The sequence below is a fragment of the Perna viridis genome, chromosome 1 (genome assembly GCF_037379345.1).
Source record: "Perna viridis isolate PV_CMFRI_1.1 ecotype Kerala chromosome 1, ASM3737934v1, whole genome shotgun sequence".
NCBI classification, from domain to species: Eukaryota; Metazoa; Mollusca; class Bivalvia; order Mytilida; family Mytilidae; genus Perna; species Perna viridis.
The window spans coordinates 30278386-30299462 of NC_142445.1; the positions used below are offsets into that span (position 1 = coordinate 30278386).

Below are 21077 nucleotides of genomic sequence, written 5' to 3' on the forward strand. Positions count from 1 at the left end.
GTTCATCAATATTTTGTAACAGATATGGTATTCGGACTCGATATTATGAATCATTACAAGCTGCAAAAAGTGTATTACATATAGTTTGTAGGAGAAAAAAATCCAGAATTTATTTCATTTATCCCTGCCTTTTAGACTACAGACAGTCCATAAAATTGTAGCCTTTGCCAATATGTACTTGTTTGAAGTCTTTAAGTTTGATAGGGAGAACATTTGGAGTTAAAAAGTCAAGTCTTACAATTTATATTTTAATCCTGGCTTTCATCCTAAAATATGTTGCCATACATGTATTTAAATTTGGAGAGCTGATGTGATGGGTTAATATGTTGTTAAGATTTAAAGGTCTTTTGATAGATTTTCTATATGTTCAATGAAGCTTTTTTTAACCTTAGTAGTGATTTATATGAGAATTGTGTTCCTAAAATGGTTTAAGATCCTTTATGTTTAATGCATGAAGCAGTTGGATGTATAAGAAGATATTCAGGTGTGTCAGATTTAAAAGACTTTAACAATCATTTGAGCTTCAAATAGATCCTTATAGGGTTAACAGATGCTGTAAAATTCAGTATGGTTTGTGTTTGCAAATTTGCAAATAAAAACTAAAAAAAAAGTTTGTGTATATAAATATATATTGTCAAGTGCTTGCATATTGAAGTGCAGAAAAATTAAATAGTGGTAGGAAAATGCATCAAAATAAAGCATGAAAAAGAGGATTATAATGGGAGGAAAACTGTTTTTCAGTGGTCACAGGGTAGTATGTTCACCTCCAGTGCCAGAGGTCATGGGGATGATTCCCAGCAAAGCTACATCAAAGCCTTGATTAGTGGTAGTCTCTGCTTTTCCTCTACACACATGATATTTGAGGAGAAAGATTGACAACTGGTTGGCTTGGAGTCAGAATAATGGAGCCAACTGGGTTGACATGCCTACCTGCTCACTGTTGCTTCTATGAGCTAGCACAATAAAGATCTGGCTCACTGTTTAGGACTATTACTAGGCAGGGTATTTTTGATTGGTCAGTCGTTCTTGTCTTGATATGCTTGAATATCTTTCATAGGGTGTTAAATCATACTCAATCAATCAGTCAATTGGCTTGAGGTCATATTGTGCAGATATAAATTTTGTATATTGGTTCAACTCTGTCTTGATGTCACACTTAAAAATACCTAGAATGTATTTTGTGTAAATACAGTAGTGAATTTTGCACATAGTTTGTATACATATACAATATTAAAAGTATTGCTGAAAAAAATATGGATCAAGGACTTGGCAAAATGCAAAGTTTTGCACAGCATTTTCCACATCCTGTGCAAAGTTTGATAAACAAATCAGAAACAAAGTTTTTCCAAAGCCCTAAAAATATGACTAACCCTTTCATTTTGTTCTGAATATAGCTGAAATATTGCTGCTCGGGCATTAAACCCCAACAAACAAACACATTCATTTTGTTCATATTGAGGAATAATGTCAGTGCTGGCTTTATAGCAATTTAGAATGTCATGTTATAAGGGGGATAACTCTATCTCACTTGCACATTTACCTCTTTGAAAATTTGAGGAATAGCATCAAAACTGAATCAAAACACCTTAAGATAGAAATGTTAACTTCTTCTGTATAAATGGTTTATTTAGAAGTTATAATCAAAATATCCACAGCTTTAAATCAAAATTAATAAAGTTTCTCATATGATGCCAAAATGATAAATTTATAATGAAATGAAAAGAAAATGGAAACTAGGGATCTTTCAAAAAGACAAGAAACAACCATATCAACTGTGGAAAAAAAAACTGCCAAAGCAATCCATTGACCTTCAGTTAATGGTGAGTAATTTCCCACATCAGGATTCTAACCCTGAAATGATGAAATGTACTGGCTCAGCAAACTTTGCAGAACACTATATCTAAAGCATATGCATGAAATAAGCCAAATTTCAAATTCACTCTAAGAAGCAGTTCCTGACATGCAATAAATGTTTTGGGAGTATAACAAGTTTAAAAGGGCCTTCCCCTTCCTCTAGTGAATACAGACAACAAAGTACACAATTATATATGATAGAACTCTATTTTAAATTCTGAGTCTTGAATTTTATAACAGGAAATACATCAAACAAAGAATTAAACAATTTTCAATAAACACCAGACTAGTAGCAGTATACTTGACATGTCAAATCATGACAATCATTTTGGTTTTTGTGAGCATGATGAATTAAATGTAGGTTACTGATCAGTATATGATGTTCTTATTTTCCTTCAAAGAACTGTGGTCAATACTGTACCAGTACTTTTGAAAAAATGTTAGCTTTGCCTATCGAAATCATGCTAAGCAAGGTCTTTTTGATTGGTCAAATGTTCTTGTCTTGAAAATTACCAACACCTGCTGTAGGAAATAAAACCACATTTATTGTTTTATAAAACAATAAATGTGTTTCTAGAAAAGCAGAGGATGCTTACTCTACCAGTGCACCTGGTCCATGCTCCCAGTTTTTAGTGGAGTCCGGATTGCTCATTTACTTTTGTTACTTTGTATGTATGATTTTAGTTACTTTATGTTCTTTGTTATGTATGTCTGTTTTCCATGTCTGGTCTTTGCCCCTGGATTACATTTTTTTGATTACCACTATAACCTTGGTTCCCTTGATTACTCTTTAATCCATCAATTTATTCTTCCAGTATTTTTTATAAGATGATTTGTGAAATTTGAACTGGAGTTTTTTACAGTTAGAGATCACAAGTACTTTGTGCTTAATATTTTTAACTGTTTATAGAATATATACCAATTTTTGTACTGTAATTGATCAGCAATGATCTATATAAAATCACCATAAATGACTTAAACTTGGGAACAACCTGACTTGAAATTATGACGAGTGACAATGAAGAAAGCTATCAATCGATTCTGTACTAATGCACTTTTTAAGGCATTTTTGTATGTTTGTTTATTGAACCAAAAATCAAAGATCCTAATCAATATTCACAATAGTATTCCAATGATCAGAATTTTGTGATGAATTATAGAAGATTTGTGATGAAGGGGAGATAACTGTTATTGATTTAAGATTGATTTTGTTATGGTGTATGCACTTGGAAATAACAAATGACGCTTTGACGAATTAGTCACCTTGTGTATGATATGAATTTAAGATGTGTTGAGATGACAAATAATTAAATGGTAAGGTGAAATGTACACCATTCAGGTGAATTACTCATTCTGGAGAAAATGAAAGTAATGTATATGCACTGAAGATAGATTGATACCTGAAATAGAAAAATTGAACAGATGAAGATTTAACGGGAATTGATTTTTTCTTGGACAAAGAAGTATGGAAACAAAGATAAAGTAGAAAAAGAAAGTGACGATAATACAATAGTATTGTAAACTGCCAGTGGATTACACTTGTCTATGTGGATAGATTGTTTGCAAGTAAATGTCACAACATGTGGACTGCTAAGTGACCATAGCATTTGTTTGTGGATGAAGATTTTAATAAGAAAGGTTTTAAAGAAAGGAGGACTTTTAAAATTCTTCAGAACTAATACAAGTGGATTAGTTGGAATATGAAGTTCAGGAATTTCATAATGAAAATAGAATTCTATACCTACATGTACATGTACTTATGAATCCTTAGCAAATACTTATTGCTGGTGATTACATGTACTTCAGTTAGGATGACACCTGCATAGCCATCATATTTGTTACTTTTAAAATGGTAAGGAAATTAAACTGCTTTTATCAAAATTAGATTTTCTATAAATCTGGTCTGATTTTTTCCCCCCTTAAAAGCTTGTTTTTTTTTGGCTAAAATTATGGTTTAGTCATTTCTACATGTAGGTCTATTTTTAGCAATGTAAATATTAAAATTTGTATGGAGTGATTGACTCGTCAATTTCATTTTTTCCTGTTAGGTAATCCATATCACATACCGGTACTGGTAAACATTTCCATTATCAATTGTCATTTGAACAACGGACTTGTAAGTTTTATATTTTCTCTCCTTTTTTACAATAGTTTTTCCTTGATTGTTCTTTTTTTTTATTTGAGTGAAGTTTTCAAAGTGTTCTTATTTTTACGATTAATGACACTCCATTATAAAGCAATTTGAATAGAAATTTCTATTTTGTAGAAGTTTTTGATAAATAATAAAATGCGTTATGCAATTTAAATGTAGTAATCTTCTTAAAATTTGTCCGTGAGTAATACATGTTTACTTGCTTATTTAAATTTTGAAAGGAAGGTCCCAATTTAAATACGAAAACCTAACTTGTATACTTTAGTAATAATGTTCGAAAGATTACCAGAATTTTTACTTATTTATCAAATACTTGTTAAGTTTTGACCAAGGTTTTTAAAATTCAAACAGTGAATCAGCAGTATGTTCAGCATATTTTTTTTTTTTGAATTTCCTAATCTGGATCTGGATTAAAATAGAACAGTGTTATATTTCCAAATAGGGTCAACAACTTGAGTAGTTTTTACCCTGTGAAATTTTAGATTTTTAATCTTGTGATAAACAGATAAGAGAATTTTCACTCTGATACAACTAAGGTAAATTAATTTGTACATGTATGTAATTTTCAATTTCCAATGCCTTGTAATTTTCGGTTGTAACAACATTAAACTTACATAATTTTATGGTACTTGTTTCAAACAATTTAGTAACACAGTGAGAATAAATTATAGGCTTTATGACTAGGGAATTTCTGTCTGGGCTCAGTTGGACATCAAATTTGAACCACAGGTTAATTATAGCCTTTCACAAAGTTCTGTTAAAGCTATCAGTGTGTTGATCTTTTCTTCTCTAGTTCCAATAGATGCTGACCACAAGATTAAGTGACTAATGAAGTAGATTTTAATACATTTTCATTGTAGATCAACCATGAAGTAGGAGGAGAAACATTTTAAGTGAATATTTTTTACTACAGAAAATTTGAGGAGAATTTTTGATAAGACTGGTTTGATTTTACAAAAATGAAAGTTGGACTTGAAATGTGATGGACTTCTATTTTCAACATAACACAATTTATTTGGAAAGATTAGATTAAATGTGACATAAATACACACAGATTTGTTTACATAGATTAAAGGGTACATCATGAAAATCACAGATTAATCTATATACACAGTTGCCTTGTGGAAGAAATTTGTCAACACATAATTCTGACAGATACATGAACCAATGAGCCGCTACTTGTGTAATATTCCCTGGAGGACATTTTAGTGGTAGGTGAAATACATCCTTAGATTTTGGGACAAACTTGTAAACCAGGGTTGTGTGCACTTGCCATTAGCAATAACACATTTTACAAATGACAGAACTTTGTGCAGTGTGATAAAAAGTTAGCTGTCTACATTTTGATTGCCAAAGGTTAACTGGCACTTCAGCTTTTGGCACTGTGAATTGTTTTGTTACTTAGTGAGTGTAGCGTGGGGAAGCTCAACAGCAACACGTGTACATGTGATTTCAATTAACGTGAAGCCATTCTGTTAAGAAATAATTATCCATTTTGAAAAATATTGCAGGTTTATGTATAATATTTTTATCTTCTTGTGGATGTTTATTTACGTCAGTCTTAGAGGAAGTTACTATCTTCTTACCGTAAGTTATTTTTAGCATTCCTGCAGTTACATACAGAGAACTGATGAAAGATCAAAGTACTATCTTCTTACTTGAAGGGAAGCTGAAATAGACATCTGCTACTGAGATAAAATTGTCTAATCAGATTGCAGGGTTGTAAGTTGCATCCCAAATCAACATCAGAATCAGCATCCCACAAGTTGAAGTTTTTGCCTAATTCTGCTGCTTGGGGATTTTTGCATCATCAGATTGACAATTCTGTCGAGACTTGCTTTTCAAGGAATACTGTGTATTAGCTCAATAAATAAAATTGGTGCTCTACTTGAAACTAACAGTCTGTTGGTTTGGTGAAATTGATTATTCTGCTGATATTGACGTCTGGAAATACCTGTTACAATAGAGAATGGTGTATTCTATTAATTGTTATGCAGCTTGTTTTGACAGCTTGGAGGAATGGAACCCAAATCTACATATCTGAGAGCAAATAGCAAACAGATCAAGTCACATAGGAAGAAATTAAGCCAAGATATAGATATAAGAAGGGTTTACTATCCTCAAGAAAAACAGAGTGCTGCCAAGAAATTTTTTCATAACGATAATTTTCTTAATATCAAATTCCAAGATCTTGATTCATCACACGATTTCAGGCATTTGAAGTATGGATTCCTAGGGGAAGATGACTTTGAGGATTTTAAACAGGAACTAGTTAGTTTTAAAAAGTTGAAAAATGAATGTGTGTATGAATCCGTAGGAAATTCACCAAAAGTGGCGAGGAAAGCATTTTTTGGGGATATATCTCCCAAAATAAACAGAAAAAGTGTGTTATCTGAAAAATCTCCTAAAACTACAAGGAAAAGTGTACGTTTTAATGACAACATTATGGAGTTCCTTAATACAGATGAGCATTTTCAAGAATTTGACAGGGTTTTTGAGACCTTCAAAAGTAAGGAGGTTCCAGAAAATCTGGAACAGTTAAGATGGTCATGGAAACAGTATAGGGAGGAACAGGAATCTGACAGTGATGAAGAGGATAATAGAACAATACAAAATGATGATAGTATAGATGATATTGATGAAGACGATTTCCTACAATCAGCATTCGATGATACATTCTCAGACTTCTTTGACAACGATGAAGACTTCAAAGAATTTGAAGTAGAGCTTCAGAAACTAAATGCCAAAAGACGGTCAAGAGTATTGCTCAATAGAATTAATCGAACTTCAGGTTGTGATATAGTTACAGAACTCAAAGCTTTCTGTGATAATGACCCAACCGAAAAATATGATGCTATGGTGGCAGAACCGAGGTTGTGGAACTCCGGAGGGGAGTGGGATTATATTTTCAAAAAAATTAAACGCCAAAGTTGCCTATCGTGTTCAAGTTTAGCAGCCAGCTGTGATAGTATTAAGGAGGATGTAACTCTACCTGACTGTGATTCATGTGAATGTGTATTCCATAATGACAATATAAGATCTAAAATTGACAAGTGTTCATCATGTGACAATTTGCAAAACTTTGATAATCAAAATGGTGGTAAGTTTGACTATAACATGGCATTTCATTTTACATGGTAAAAGGGGGAAGGACTCTTCAGGTTGGAATGCATGGGTTAGTGCTTGTTTTAATGGAGTTACTAGCAAATTCAACAAATGACTCTGAATTTTTATTGTTCGTTTTACTGTTTTTGCCACCACTGTCCCAGGTTAGGGGGAAGGTTGTGTGGTCAAAAAAATGTTTAACGGTGCCACATACTTTATGAGCCTGTCCCAAGCCAGGAACCTGTAGTCCAGTGGTTGTCCTTGTTTTTTATGTTCATTGTTATTTGTTAGATGTTTTTTTGTATAGATTTGGTTGAATTTCGCCCTTTATTAGTAGTTTCACATCATTTATTTTGGGACTTCTATAGCTTGCTTTATGGTGTGGGTTTTGCCCATCATTGAAGACGGTTTGGTGACCTGTAGAAGTTTGTTCTTTGCTTGGGTTTTGGTGGATGACTGACTATCTTATCGGCAATCATACCTCATCTCCTATTTTTATATCCTAAACTGTTAAATATAGTAAATGGTTAAGGTTTGAACACTTGAAGTACAATCTTTTGACAAGTTCTAAAATGATTGAGTATCACTTCCATGTTGGTCTGAGAAACACTACTTTTCAATTCAATCAGTTACTTGTAGAGTAACTCAGTGCCTGGATATTTTGATTATCAACATTCTGTCAAGTCTCAAGTCTCCAGAAAGTGCCAAAATAAAGGCTTTACTAGTAGTTTCTGTTGTTTGAACAGGCTTATCAACCAGAGGCAGTTGAAACAACAGAAACAGAAAATACATGCCATGTATTTTGCCCCACCTCACTAACAGTAGATTAAGGCTCACCATCTGTTTTTATAGGGCCTAGATAGCATCTTACTGTTAAGTTTATTTGTTAATTGCATACAAGAATACACTAAGTGATGTTTAATTAGGTTAACCTTGTACTACCTGCAGGGTCACCATAGAGACAAGGGTTGGATGGTTTGGTACCTCATTATGCTCTGTCATGTCCTTCTTCAGGCCAGTGATCTACCACATTTAGGTTATGAATTGTGTTAGGAATATTTAAACTTGACAAACTAATACAGTCATTGAAAACACTGATAAGATTATGTTTTTCCTTAATACTGCAGTTGCAAGGATCTTTTCTGGAAATATTGTTTAATAAGCGACTTCATTTACCAATTGCCTTTCAAGGCCACTTTATCCTATAGGATACATATCATATTCAGCAGGATACATATGATATCCATCAGGATACATCAAAACAAATAACTTTTTAGTTGGGTTTTTATACCAATGACCAACATTTCTGCTCTTATTTTGAATGTTCCTTGTACACATCAATATACAAAATGTTCTTTATCCCCTGCCCCCATTTCTTGATGGCCAGGTTTCAATAAGACATCAACTGGACCTAAATCAACCTTTGGCAAAAGATCATCACCTTACCTTCAGACTCAAGTATTTTTTTCTATTTTCTTGCCCTCATTCTTAATTTAGAAAGACATTAAGAAAGTTAACAGCTCTGTGATGATTTATAGGATAGCAATATGACCCTGTATTATTTTTTTGTTTTTTGTTTAAAAGGGCAGATAATCCTCCTTTCATCATCTATCAGTGCATGTACAATGTACATGTATGCCAATTTTAATATGCCAAGAGAGATGAAAGAGTGAAGACATAGTCTGTAAATTCCTTCATGCCTCATAAATACTGTTGATGCAGGTTTATCAAGCAGTTTATTATGTCTGGAGATTATGTCATACCGATTCTTCACAGTGTGATTGGAAAAGTTATGAGAAAGGAACACATGTAAACTTGTTAGAAATGTGAAAAAAAAACAGATAAGAATTTTGTTAAAATATCAAATAAAAAAGACACTGATTTGACACACAGTAGTACAAGACAAGGAATGAGCTTAAAATTTTTGGGTTGATATTTTGGTGACCATAATTTGTAATTTCTGTAGTTACGGGGCTACTTTCTAATTTCAATGCTTGCAAGAAAAACATGTAATTTTTAATATTTAATCGACTAAAAAGAAGTTAAACCCAAATAAAAATATTTTGAAACTTGTGAAGAACCTGTTAATGGAATATTTTTGGCAGGACCACCTTTATCAGAGCAATTTGACATTTCAATATATTAGTATTATAGATGTTAACGGGCTCTGCATTAAATATTGAAAGATTGTAATTGAGATAGAACCTCACTTTTAATATACCAATATAGATTTTACTGATAAACTATTGGCATACATTGACTATGAGCTGTCACAAGTGTTTATCAATTCATCAATCTTGATCTACTGTACACTTATGTCATCTTTTTCTCAGATAAAATCTTTTATAAAACAACTCTGTAACAATGAGGTGTTGTGCTACTGTTATTAACCTCAGGGGCATTGAATATTTGTCACATGAGGTTAGTTGGTTCAAATCAGCTGATTTTTGTTTTGATTTGTCAATCAGTGTTAATTTCACATGTTCATTTCTGTGGACATTAGATTTGTTTTGTTTATCTATGGCCTCATGTGTGTAATGTCCTGTGAAGTCCAGTGTTATCAACTTTCACTACATTAGATACATGAAAGTGTCAAAGGTAACATGAGGTTAATCAATGCTTATCAAGCACGGCCTTGTCCAATTATGAGTAAAGTACATGTATAAATTGGCCTGTTACAGCCTACTTCTGGTGTACATGTCTTCAAACACACTAAAATTTCTTTCATGAGTGTTGAGTTATTCAGCCTTTTCACCAGTGGAGTGCATTAGAATGAGTGGAAAGATAATTTTCAAAAGGTGCTAATTTTAGCACATTTTATCATCATGTATAAGAGGACCAAAATAAATTTTGTGAAATATTTACCCCTGAGCTTGAGTACTCAGTGTACCAAATCGCCAAATTTTACACCCACCAAATTGTTTAACCCTCCTTACAGTATCTTTCATCAGAAGAACTATGATTTCACTTTTACAAAAGCAAGTAATTATTTCTTCTGAAACACTGCAATTTATAGGCAATCTCCCCATAGCCAGGGAGAATACATTCATTTCCACAACTGTCATTAATACATGTACATTTGTATGCTGCAAATATAAATACCTTTGTGAACATTGCCTATGATGGTAACTTTTCACAATAACTGTTTGCCTGATAATTGTATGATGGACACAATCCTGCACAGAAGTCTTCATGGGTTGCAATGTATAAGAAATGCATCAAAAAGACAGAATAACATATTCTATAACCCCTTCTGGACTTTCAGATTGGTGTGGTTTAGACAGGTGTTCAGTTTACCAGGGTTTGAAATAGATATAAACTGAGAAGGTACTTCAAAAGTATCTGGTTTAGACAGGTTTTAGATTTCCAGGGTTTCGTTTAGACAGGTTTCATATTTGTAGGGTTTGGTTTTGACAGGTTTTCAGATTTCCAGGGTTTTGGTGTAGACAGGTTTCAGATTTCCAGGGTTTGGTTTAGGCATGATTCAGATTTCTGGGGTTTGGTTTAGACAGGTTTCAGATTTCCAGGATTTGGTTTAGACAGGTTTCATTGTACATGTATTTATGATTTTTTTTATCCAAAATTCTTTTGTAACATGTCTTTTGTATCTGCCAAGAGTATATGCTGCAGCCTTATGTTTAGCATTTACTTTGCTATGGGACTTGCCGATAGATAATTTGAAATTGTGTTTTTTCAAAAAAAGCAAATAATAAAACAACCCTCCTTCTGTTTTATAAAGACCAACTTAAATTAAACATCTCTACAATTCTATGTTTTCTTCATGACAGTTTTTTATGAACTTAATAAATTCTTGACACAACAACTATTAGGTAAAACCATTACATTTTCTACAATGTACATGTATATGACATAAGAAATCAATTAGCGATAGACATTAGTGGTCTATTGCCTTATGGTTCTAAGGACAGTCTATTGCACAATACCTTACAATTTGTTGGTTTCTGTATTTTATTGATGTCTGTGTAATAGGAGATGTACATTTCAAAGGATTGAAATTGATTTTGATTGCATAACTTGACAGTATAGTTCTATTAGAAGGTAATGGTCTGGGTTTTAGTTGATTAACTCAGCCATTAAGGTCTTGAGATTTCCCAGATCAATCCTTGCAATCAATTTGATTAGATTAGTAAAAAGGAGCTCTTGTTTGATCTGCATCACCTTTTTTTCAGTAGTTGTTTCACTGAAATGATTACTGACTTCTGATGTTGGAAGGGTCAGTTTTTGTAAAAAAAATGTATATATAAAAAGGATAATAGTTAATTATTTACATTAAAAAAAGTTCACCAAAGTATAAACAGATCTGTATAATGTGCATGTTTATGACAAGTGTGTGAGTGTGGTTGAGGGTGCAGTGAAAGATAAAATTTGTAAATGTAGCATTATTCTTTGTAAGCATTTGTATATTCAATCCCAATGAGATTTTGCAAAGTTTTTGCATGAAGGAAAAACACAATGAGGAAAATCTAAAATGCTACTGGACAATTTTCTTGGTTGAAAAGTTATCTTTGCATAGAACCATTTAAAATGAAAAACAAGAAGTTATGAGCATTTTACTGTCAGTACATGTTGAAAATTCTGTTCTTTTGTGATAATGATCTCTGGGATGAACCTTTGGTATCTTCTTTAAGGGCCATTAAAACGTAAAATGCCTTGCTTTCCATCTGTTTTTCCCATTAATTTTTCTAAAGAGCAATCAATATTTCTTGAAAAATTATAGATACTACAAGTTTTTGATCATTTGGAATAACCCTGGTGTGAAATATCTTGTTATTTGTTGCACTATGATTGTAATGTACAAGTAACTACATTAAATGGAAAACATGACATTGAATGACTTATACTTCCAAAAAAAAAAGTTTCTGAATAAAAAGCCATGATGGACTTAAAACAACTGATTTTAACTTCTTGTTTTACCAGTGGCAGGCATTTCCAAGAAGTACTAAAATGGAATTTAAATTACGTACAGACTGTATAATAAATGTACAAAGTAACCTTTACTAAAATGTAATTCTATTTGAAATTGTTAAGGCTGTTTGCAGTCTGACCTATAGGCTGTGTTGTGGGTTTCTCACCCATTATTTTAAAATTTTGTTCACATGTATAATGCAAGTTGAGTTGACCTATTTTATCAGATCATTTCAGATTCTGTTTGTGTGTCTGTTTTATGATGATCTGATTAATGATGTAGCTATTTCCAAAATTTCTGATTGACCCATGAATGATGGACCCAGATAAGATAGGGAATCTGATAATGTGTTATGATAAATATGATCTTGGCAGCATATCTTGTTCTGTGTGGCTTTTAGCTGTATCATTCTTGTGCTTTTAGTAGAGTACCGAGTTCTTTGTTAGTTGTTGATGATTTGGTTGTAGAAACAAATAGGATTGGGGAGAAATTTGATTTAGTAATCTTATCTCCTGTTGAACTGTTGTTTTTCCTGTCTTTAAGAGATGATTGGAGTAACCATTTTTTCTTATGAGAGGTTTAAGGGGTAGCCTTCTGTCCTTCAAGGGAAAAAAAGATTATATTCCTGTCAATGATGGGGTGGTAGAGGGTAAAATTACATTTATAAACTTATGAAAAAGATAATTTGTCATTTATGGAGGGCTAAAGAGGTGAATGAAGTGACATTTAAGAGTTAAAACTAGTGGTCAAATAGGACATTGAAGTGTCCAATGATGCCTTTAAGGGTCAGAGAAATTTGCGCAGTTTGATTTTAAGAAAAGGGTTAAGTAAAAATTAATATAGACACAGGTAGTGGTTTGGTATGGCATCGTGAGATAACATATTGCTTAGGAATGAGTGATACAGAAATATTTTGTTTATGGTGTCCTGAAAGGTGAATGTTTTGACTTAATTTTCTAAATTTGACTTGCACTATGCAAATTGCAAACAACTGATTTACTTTAATGTTATAATACAAATGTACATAAACCAAGTGTCATTGAATGGAATGATGTTGTATTTCAACTGAAAATGAAACCTTTCTATTACTGGTCTTTGATATTTGTTAATTGCCATTTTCTGTTAGAATGTTGGTCTTTTTAGTTATTTCTATAAAAAAATTTCAATTAATGTACTTTTTTTTTTCAGACTGTCATTTCACATGTCACCAAAATTGTGGTGCATTGGTTCGGCTTGGTTGTAAATCGAAATCATCACCAGATTTAGCGGGACAAGCTTCAGAGCCACCGCTACTAGAGCCGACAGACACCTTACAGACAGTTTCTTCTGATGGCAGCTCAGAACCAACCAATGTAGGCTATATTTATACATTTAGTATTATTAGTTAATTATATTTGTATGCTTAATTAGAATAGTCATTTCAGCAATTGTCCTTTTAGCTATTATTAGAAGTGTTAGCCAATTTTGCTGACTAAGTAGAAGGAAAATAGCATTAACTGCATTAAATAATTCACATAGGATTGACTCTATTATCATTTGTTTTACCATATAGGAAAACCATTTGTGTACTTATTTCGCCCCCACCTCCAATTTGCTGTGCTGTAGCTTTGGGTTCAGAAGTCATTGTCAAATAGTAATGACCAACTGTCAAAAGTGTTAAGTATCCATGTATTATTGCTGTTACATTTTGTCCATTGAATTTTAATTAGCTAGGCCATTTTTAAGTAGACTTTGGCACATGGTTAGTGGGAAAATGGGCAGATTTAGTCTGACTTGTGGGTAACCATTTAATATTTATACTTGGCTGTATTTTACATATAATTTCAAAACACAGTGTATATGAGTGTTTACACAATCATATCACTGTTTCCCAGATGCTTTAGATACATCTAATTAGGTAATAAGCATCTGGTAAATATGAGTGAAGATTACATTTAAAAATACTTGTTTGTATACTCTTTAGTAATGGTGTAGGTAAAAAAAGGAGGTTTATTGTAATTTTCCTTGCTCTTTTAAAAAAAATATTTCTTTTATGTAATTTGAGGGTACTAACTGTAACAGCTCAAAAGTTGTTCTTGATAAAGCAGACAATCATCTTACGATCCCCCTCCTTTCTGCCCCATTCTAAAGAGTAATTCGCTACACAGGTGATTCTTATCTCAGGAAAAGTAAGAACTACATAGAAAGCAATTATAGATCAATTTAAAATGCATGTATATTTTTCTAATGATGATCTGGTTTAAGCTGTAAAGCCTATCATTATAATGTGTAAAAAGAATAGAAGAAATTAGATAATCTTGCTAAAATATTACTGCAAATTGAAAATGTTACAGAATAGAAAACAATGATTATGGAGAGTTGTAAATAAACATCAAAAATGAAATTATGTGATGAAAGAGAATAATGTGCTATGGTACTATAATCATGTTTTTGTTGGAAAACTTGTTGTTTTTCTCCCTGTCCATTAAACTTTTGTTACTGTATCTCAGAAACTACTCTACCAAATTTCATGAAACTTTGTTGGTAGTTCAGTCATGATATTACCAGGAACTTATGATTAGCTGAATTTTGTGGGCAAAACAAACTTTAATGTACGTTTTTACAGGTACATATCCCTCAAAACTACAATTTAGCAAACATGTGAAATGTATAAATAGCATTGAAGTTTGTAACTAATGATGTAATGGCTAATATTCCTATAAGTGTAATGAGGGGTTCTATCTGTTGTTTATTGGCATTTTAAGCTACATGCTTTTATGTTTACAAATACACTAATTACATACATATTAACGACCATTAATTCCAGATTGTTGCAGTAGATGTATTTTATATATATAATTTTGTAAAGATGTACAGTAGTAAAAGAGGATTAGATGTTTTAAATCTGGTTTATAAGGATCTTATTTTAGTTCAGTAGGTCGCTGATTGTAACATATTTGAATGAAAAAAATAGTTATCAATTTTGCAACCTTTAAAACATGGGGATGTGTTTATTCCAAAAACGAAATCATGAGGTAAGGCCATGTTTTATACCTTCACATATATTCTTTCATTTATATATATATAAGAAAGTACTATTTCTTAAGATTGTTTTTTTATGCTTAATAGAAATTAATTGGTAATTAAAATTAGTTTGCCCCTTAAGAGTAAAGCTGAATTCACTTTGAAAAGCAAATTAAGCAGGTACCCCTTTGGTAGTATTATTGTAACCTAGACATTGGCTTGCCTAATCCTAAGATGCTTGAAAGAAGTTAGACAGCATTGACCCAGGTCACTAGGTTTCTTTTAAAAACTTGCCCTATTTGGGTCTTGTTATAGTGGACAAGTATAATTTTTTGACATTCTGAATCGAACATTTAGAGACTGTGCTCAAATTTACTTTCAAGAGAGAAAGGTCCTGGACTTATTTTTATCCTAAATGCTAGAGTTCTCTAAAAGTAAGTGAAAGGCCCTTGATAACAGTAACCACAAAGACCAAGGTCCCACTTCAAAAAAGGAGGGTGGTTCCAGACCTCGAACCAGTGCTAATTTGAACCTTTGATTAACCCCTAAGAAATGGCCAAAACTATCTAGATTAAAATCAAAATGTAAAGTATTTTTAAGGACCACCTTGATTGAATCAACCAAATTCAGTTACGTTAAGGGATTTTACTCATTTTTTCCTCCAAAACAATTAATTGGTACTGACCCTTAGACCATTTTCATTGGTCAGTTTGCTATGTTGCTCATTAAAATATTTTTCAAATGCCGAAATAATTTGGTCCAATTGATCATTCAGTTTGATGAGGTTTTTACTCGTATTCATAGATGTTTATTGTATTTTTTAGGAGAAGGACGAGACTGATAGTGGGTACAGATCTGGGACGATACCAGAAGAAAAATTACCCAGAAAGCCTAGTCAGGCTACCCTCAATCGAGAGGAACTTAAACTTAAAATAGAGGAATTTAACTTGTTAGTGCCTGGGGCTGATTTTTCCATGGTGAGTAATATTTCTCCTGATGTCTTTCCATGGGGATTTTAGAGTAGATCAGGGATGTATTAATCTTGAATCTTGTGTCCACACCTGTCCTGACTGTTCTAGTTAGAAACTCTGAGGTCATATCAAACCCAGCCTTGTGGAGCATTTTATTTGCTGTAAAATACAAAATAGCAGTTATATTACAGTTAAACCCATCTGGACCGAACACCTTTTGTACTTAAGAATTGCTCTGGTTTATGCAAGTCTTTGGTTAACCATTGAAAATTTAAAATACCTTTCAAACAATTTGACAGGTATTCATACTTTTCTGGTTAGGTTAGGCAGGTTTTTACTGTAAATGCAAGGAACAGTTTCTCAAAATACTGTAAAATATGATATGGTGTTTTTGCCTTGTCATATCTTTATATGGAAAAGATTTGAATTTCAGGTAGTAAACAACTGAAAAACTGCTTTTTAGAATAGATAACTACACCCATTTATAATTTATTGAGTAGAATATTTTTTAATAGGAAGTCAGTTTTCATAAAATGGATGTATATATTAAGAACAGAAGCATGATTGTGTCGTTAAGTGCTACTAATATACAGTTTATTGTCAGGATTTTCTTTTATAAGAGCTAAAAAGAGATTTCAAAAATTTGTTTGACAGTTTTGTGGATTTTCTGTGGTGTTACTACTGTCATTGTTGTTCATAAATACATCATTTCCTTGTGATCATTATATTGTACAAACTCCTGATGCAAGACAGCATGTAGAATAGTGGATGTTTTGAAAAAAAAAAGAGCAAAAATAACAATTTCATGATTTTGTATATGAATTGCTTCTTATTAATGTGCCTACAAAGTTGTTCATGGTAACACCTATACATATTTAGGGGATGTTATATCCGAAATTACCCTTTCCTGCAAAAGTAAAAACCTTTCTAAATCCAAACTCTTATTAAATTTAAAAGGAAGAACCAAAATTTGACAGATTATAATGGAAATTATAATCCAGGGATAACAACTATATCACTATAACAACTTAAATAGACACACATTCACAACAAAGAACATGAAATAACACACACATAGTAACAAGAGTAAATGGGCAACACAGTCTCCACTAAAAACTGGTATCATTAACCAGCAAGGTTAAGCACCATCAGTTCTGTTGTGTTTGGTAAAGGGAGGCATATATTTAATCAAGTTAAACACATATGTAATAACTTTAGAGTACATCTGGTATAGACAGGTATCCAGTTTATTAAGGGTTTGATTTTGACTATCAAATGTATTGTTGTTGGGTGTCAAATTGACATACATGTAGAACTAATGTCAGCATGTCTGCCATCTGTTGGTATACAATACTATTGCTAAGGCTGTAATGATCATATGTATTTTTTTCTAAGATCAGTGATATTGTGTTGCTTGATTACCTAAATCAATTAACTTTGATCTGAATAAGAGCCATTTTGGTGCCATATGTTGTATATTTAAACATAAATATTAGTGTCAGATATCCTTATGTTATAAGCTTAATGGAGGATTGTATGTGGATGCAGTAATCATAAGAGATGTTCATCTCAGAACATTTGCCCCCCCACCCCATTTTTATTTTCCATACAATTGTGTATTTAGTTGTTTTTTTTCCTAATATATATTTTTACTCTCTATGGAGATAAATGAAGATTTAATTTAAAAGGAGTACAATGGGTATCTCTATAACTTAGATTGGTTTTGAATGTGAAATTTTGTAAGGACCACAAACAAGCCAGTTTACTGGGTTATGTATAATCTTTCTCTTTATTTATTTATTTATTTATTTATTTTATTTTTTTTTGGGAGGGGGGGTGGGCGGATTAGGGTATATTTGTCACTGATAAAAACAGTTTTTTGCCTGTGAATTATAACTTTGTAACTCAAAAGTACACATATTTTGAAGAACATTCATCTGTGAAGATTGTTTTACATTTATTGTTTAGAATGTACTTGTGACCTTAAAAATAGACTGATTGTAAGTACCAGTACTAATTAAACCCATTATCATTTCCCCCCTGTTACTGCTAAAAATTCAATACACACCATGATAAAATCAAAGTCATGAATCACTTTGGTGGGAGGTGTGTCTTTTGTAATACTTTAGTTGAAATTGTTTTAATCAAGTACTGTGAAGTCCAGTGGTTAGTATGGTTTGTTTACAAATATGCATGAGTGCCACTCACTGTAAAGTTGTTTAAAAAAACTTATTCCCCCCATTACTATAAACCTACTGATGTAAATGGTATCAATTTAATGATCCAGCTGTTTAATTTAAATTAAAAAAAAACAACACTTTCTGTAACATGCATATCATGATTAAAAGGCCTTATTCATGGTGACATATTTTCACATTATTTTCTTGCATGCGAAATATGCAAAAATGAATATTTTGTAAAAATGAGCCATTGTGATCAATATTCTAATATATTTTTACAGACTGTATGCCCAAATATTGGTAGTTTCCCTTAAAAATTTTTATATCTGGTTTTTTCAGATCGGAAAAAAATTACTTCTGCATCAGAATTTGTTTTCCAGGTTTCCAAATAAAATAATTTCCTCTTAAATGCATTTGAAAGAAAATTTATGATGTATTTGATTATACATCAGAGGGTTTTTATCTCAGTTGAATTAACAATAGTTGTCAATTTCCTGTGTTTTTATTCAGGATGTATGACAGTAAATAAAAATAAGTAGACAATTTTCCCATGAGATTTTCAAATGTTACAAAAAACATTTTCCCAGTATTTCAGGCAAACAGCATGTGTTTTGTCAAAAGTTTTGTTTTTGTTTTGTCCAATAGAATTTCTTTATTCAAGAGTTAGGTCCAAATATAATTACAATAGATTGATTCAGAAACTGTATGGAATTCTGGGATTGTTATTATCCTTGAGGTTTCTGATTGGTGGAGACATATTTTACATATACATTGACCTGAAACAACACTGTTTATTAGGGCAGAAGTTTTCAATTGGTCTTGTTAGTAAAGAAATTAAATCAAAAGTCATTCTGTGTCAAGTTTATTCCAAATAATTACATCTTATGAAAAAAAAATGCATTGTGATGTATTGTGATGTTTGTAACTTTTAATCTACTTTACACTTTATAACTTTTGTAAAATTGACAGGTGATTTCATTTATTGTACCAAGCAAGAGAACATTTGTGCAAATATTGGTTAAATTTATACAACACTTTATTATAGTCAGTCCATTGTACTTATAATAAACAAGAATAGCATCCCCAATAAAACAGAATGATCACATTTACTTGAATTTAAATATTCATTAAAAAAAAAAAGAAGAAAAATGATAAATGATAAAACAGGTTCATATAATACTTTTTGATGAAACTGTTAAAGTTGTGAGTACCATTTTGGATTGCCATGAAAATACTTCCTGCAAATACATGTATAGATGAAAAGATTTTTTAAGAGCTTTTTGAGATGTAAATAATTTTCTATTTCTGTTTTCAGAAGGAAGAAAAAGGGGAGGCATTCCAAGGATTCCTGAAGGTGACATTGAACCTGTCTCGTCCAATATGCATGTCTCTTGGTGCTCGACCCCCGTCTATTTATGAGGCGCTTACCAAAGAACACATTGTGGAACAGAACACAATGACTATGTCCTTCTATATGCCCAGGGATACAGTGAAATCCATACACGTTCAAAGGTATCTATTGTAGACAGTGATTTTCCAATGCATCTAAAAAAAACAAAAACAAAAACTAATGAATTCAAAAAAGAAAAAAAAACAAAAACAAAAACAAAAAGTCCTAAATAACAGAAATACTGTTAAGTCAGAAATTTTTATATGATTTCATAGTAGCAATTTTGTCTATTACATTTGTACATGCAAATGCAGTTGTAATTGTGGGGTTATTGTGATAAACCACTCTCCATTCAGTGGAGAAATGTGTGTGTTAACCAAAGGTTATTGTGATGAACCACTCTCCATTCAGTGGAGAAATGTGTGTGTTAACCAAATGTTATTGTTATGAACCACTCTCTATTCAGTGGAGAAATGTGTGTGTTAACCAAATGTTATTGTGATAAACCTCTCTCCATTCAGTGGAGAAATGTGTGTGTTAACCAAAGGTTATTGTGATAAACCTCTCTCCATTCAGTGGAGAAATGTGTGTGTTAACCAAAGGTTATTGTTATTATTATACAATGCAGTTTCAATTACAATAATAAGAAATTCCTGACCTTAATTCCTAATATTACAATAAAAATAAAGGCATAAATGTGAAATCTGGTCTGTGTGCTTCTGAAATATATAACATTTACTCCAAACCAAGTTATATTTAGGGATGCATGTACCAGTACTTATTTTTGTATTTCAGGATATCAATTTAACTTTGCTGCTAATTATTTTTACAACTCACACTCTGTTATACACCTATTTTATAGTTAATGCTTATTTGCAGGACTTTATTTACAGGTTTCTCTTTCTTCCTTGCAAAATTTGTAAAAATAATTATCCCTTGCAAAAATGAATAGGTTTACAGCATCTTTCCCTAGACTTACTCATAAGCCATTAAATCTAGAGAGTTATTTATCAGACAATATGTTTGAAAAACACCATGTTAATATATATATACAGATGCTCAGTGATTCAGAAATAAGATTTAATGTTAGATATTTTAACAGTGGTTGGTAGTATCTTAGGATATTAAACTGCACCTTGGTATCTGTTGGTTGAATCAGAATAACATCAGATTATTCACTTTAGCTACCTTAGTTTAACTGCATTTTATATTCTATCAAGATTTCATTTAGATAAAGCATCACTTCTGAACAAGTGTTCAAATCAGTTTTTCAGGGATATCCTTGTTCTAGTGTTTAGAAAATGAAATAGACAAAATGTAAGGATTGAAATGAGACTAAGTCGCTATTAATCAAGAGTCTCCTTTGAGCCCCAATTTTTTTCTACTACAATGAGATTTAGATAATAGAAGTCAGTTGAATTAGCTTAGTTCAGATACATTGTAAATCTTTGTCTACATTTATTTAACTGTCTATTGAGCCGTCATTTTTTGCCTG

At 31.9% G+C, this 21077-nt stretch overlaps 1 protein-coding gene across 1 annotated transcript in view; it reads left to right on the forward strand.

The window, feature by feature from the left end:
• Positions 1-5246: 5246 nt before the first annotated feature.
• LOC148628299 (uncharacterized) overlaps positions 5247-21077 on the forward strand; it is a 28077-nt gene continuing 12246 nt past the window's right edge. The window contains exons 1-4 of the mRNA XM_088585741.1: positions 5247-7106; positions 13227-13390; positions 15866-16018; positions 19508-19704. Of these exons, the coding sequence (XP_088441867.1) occupies positions 6026-7106; positions 13227-13390; positions 15866-16018; positions 19508-19704 (1595 nt within the window). The 5' untranslated portion in view covers positions 5247-6025. The remainder of the gene's footprint in view (positions 7107-13226; positions 13391-15865; positions 16019-19507; positions 19705-21077) is intronic.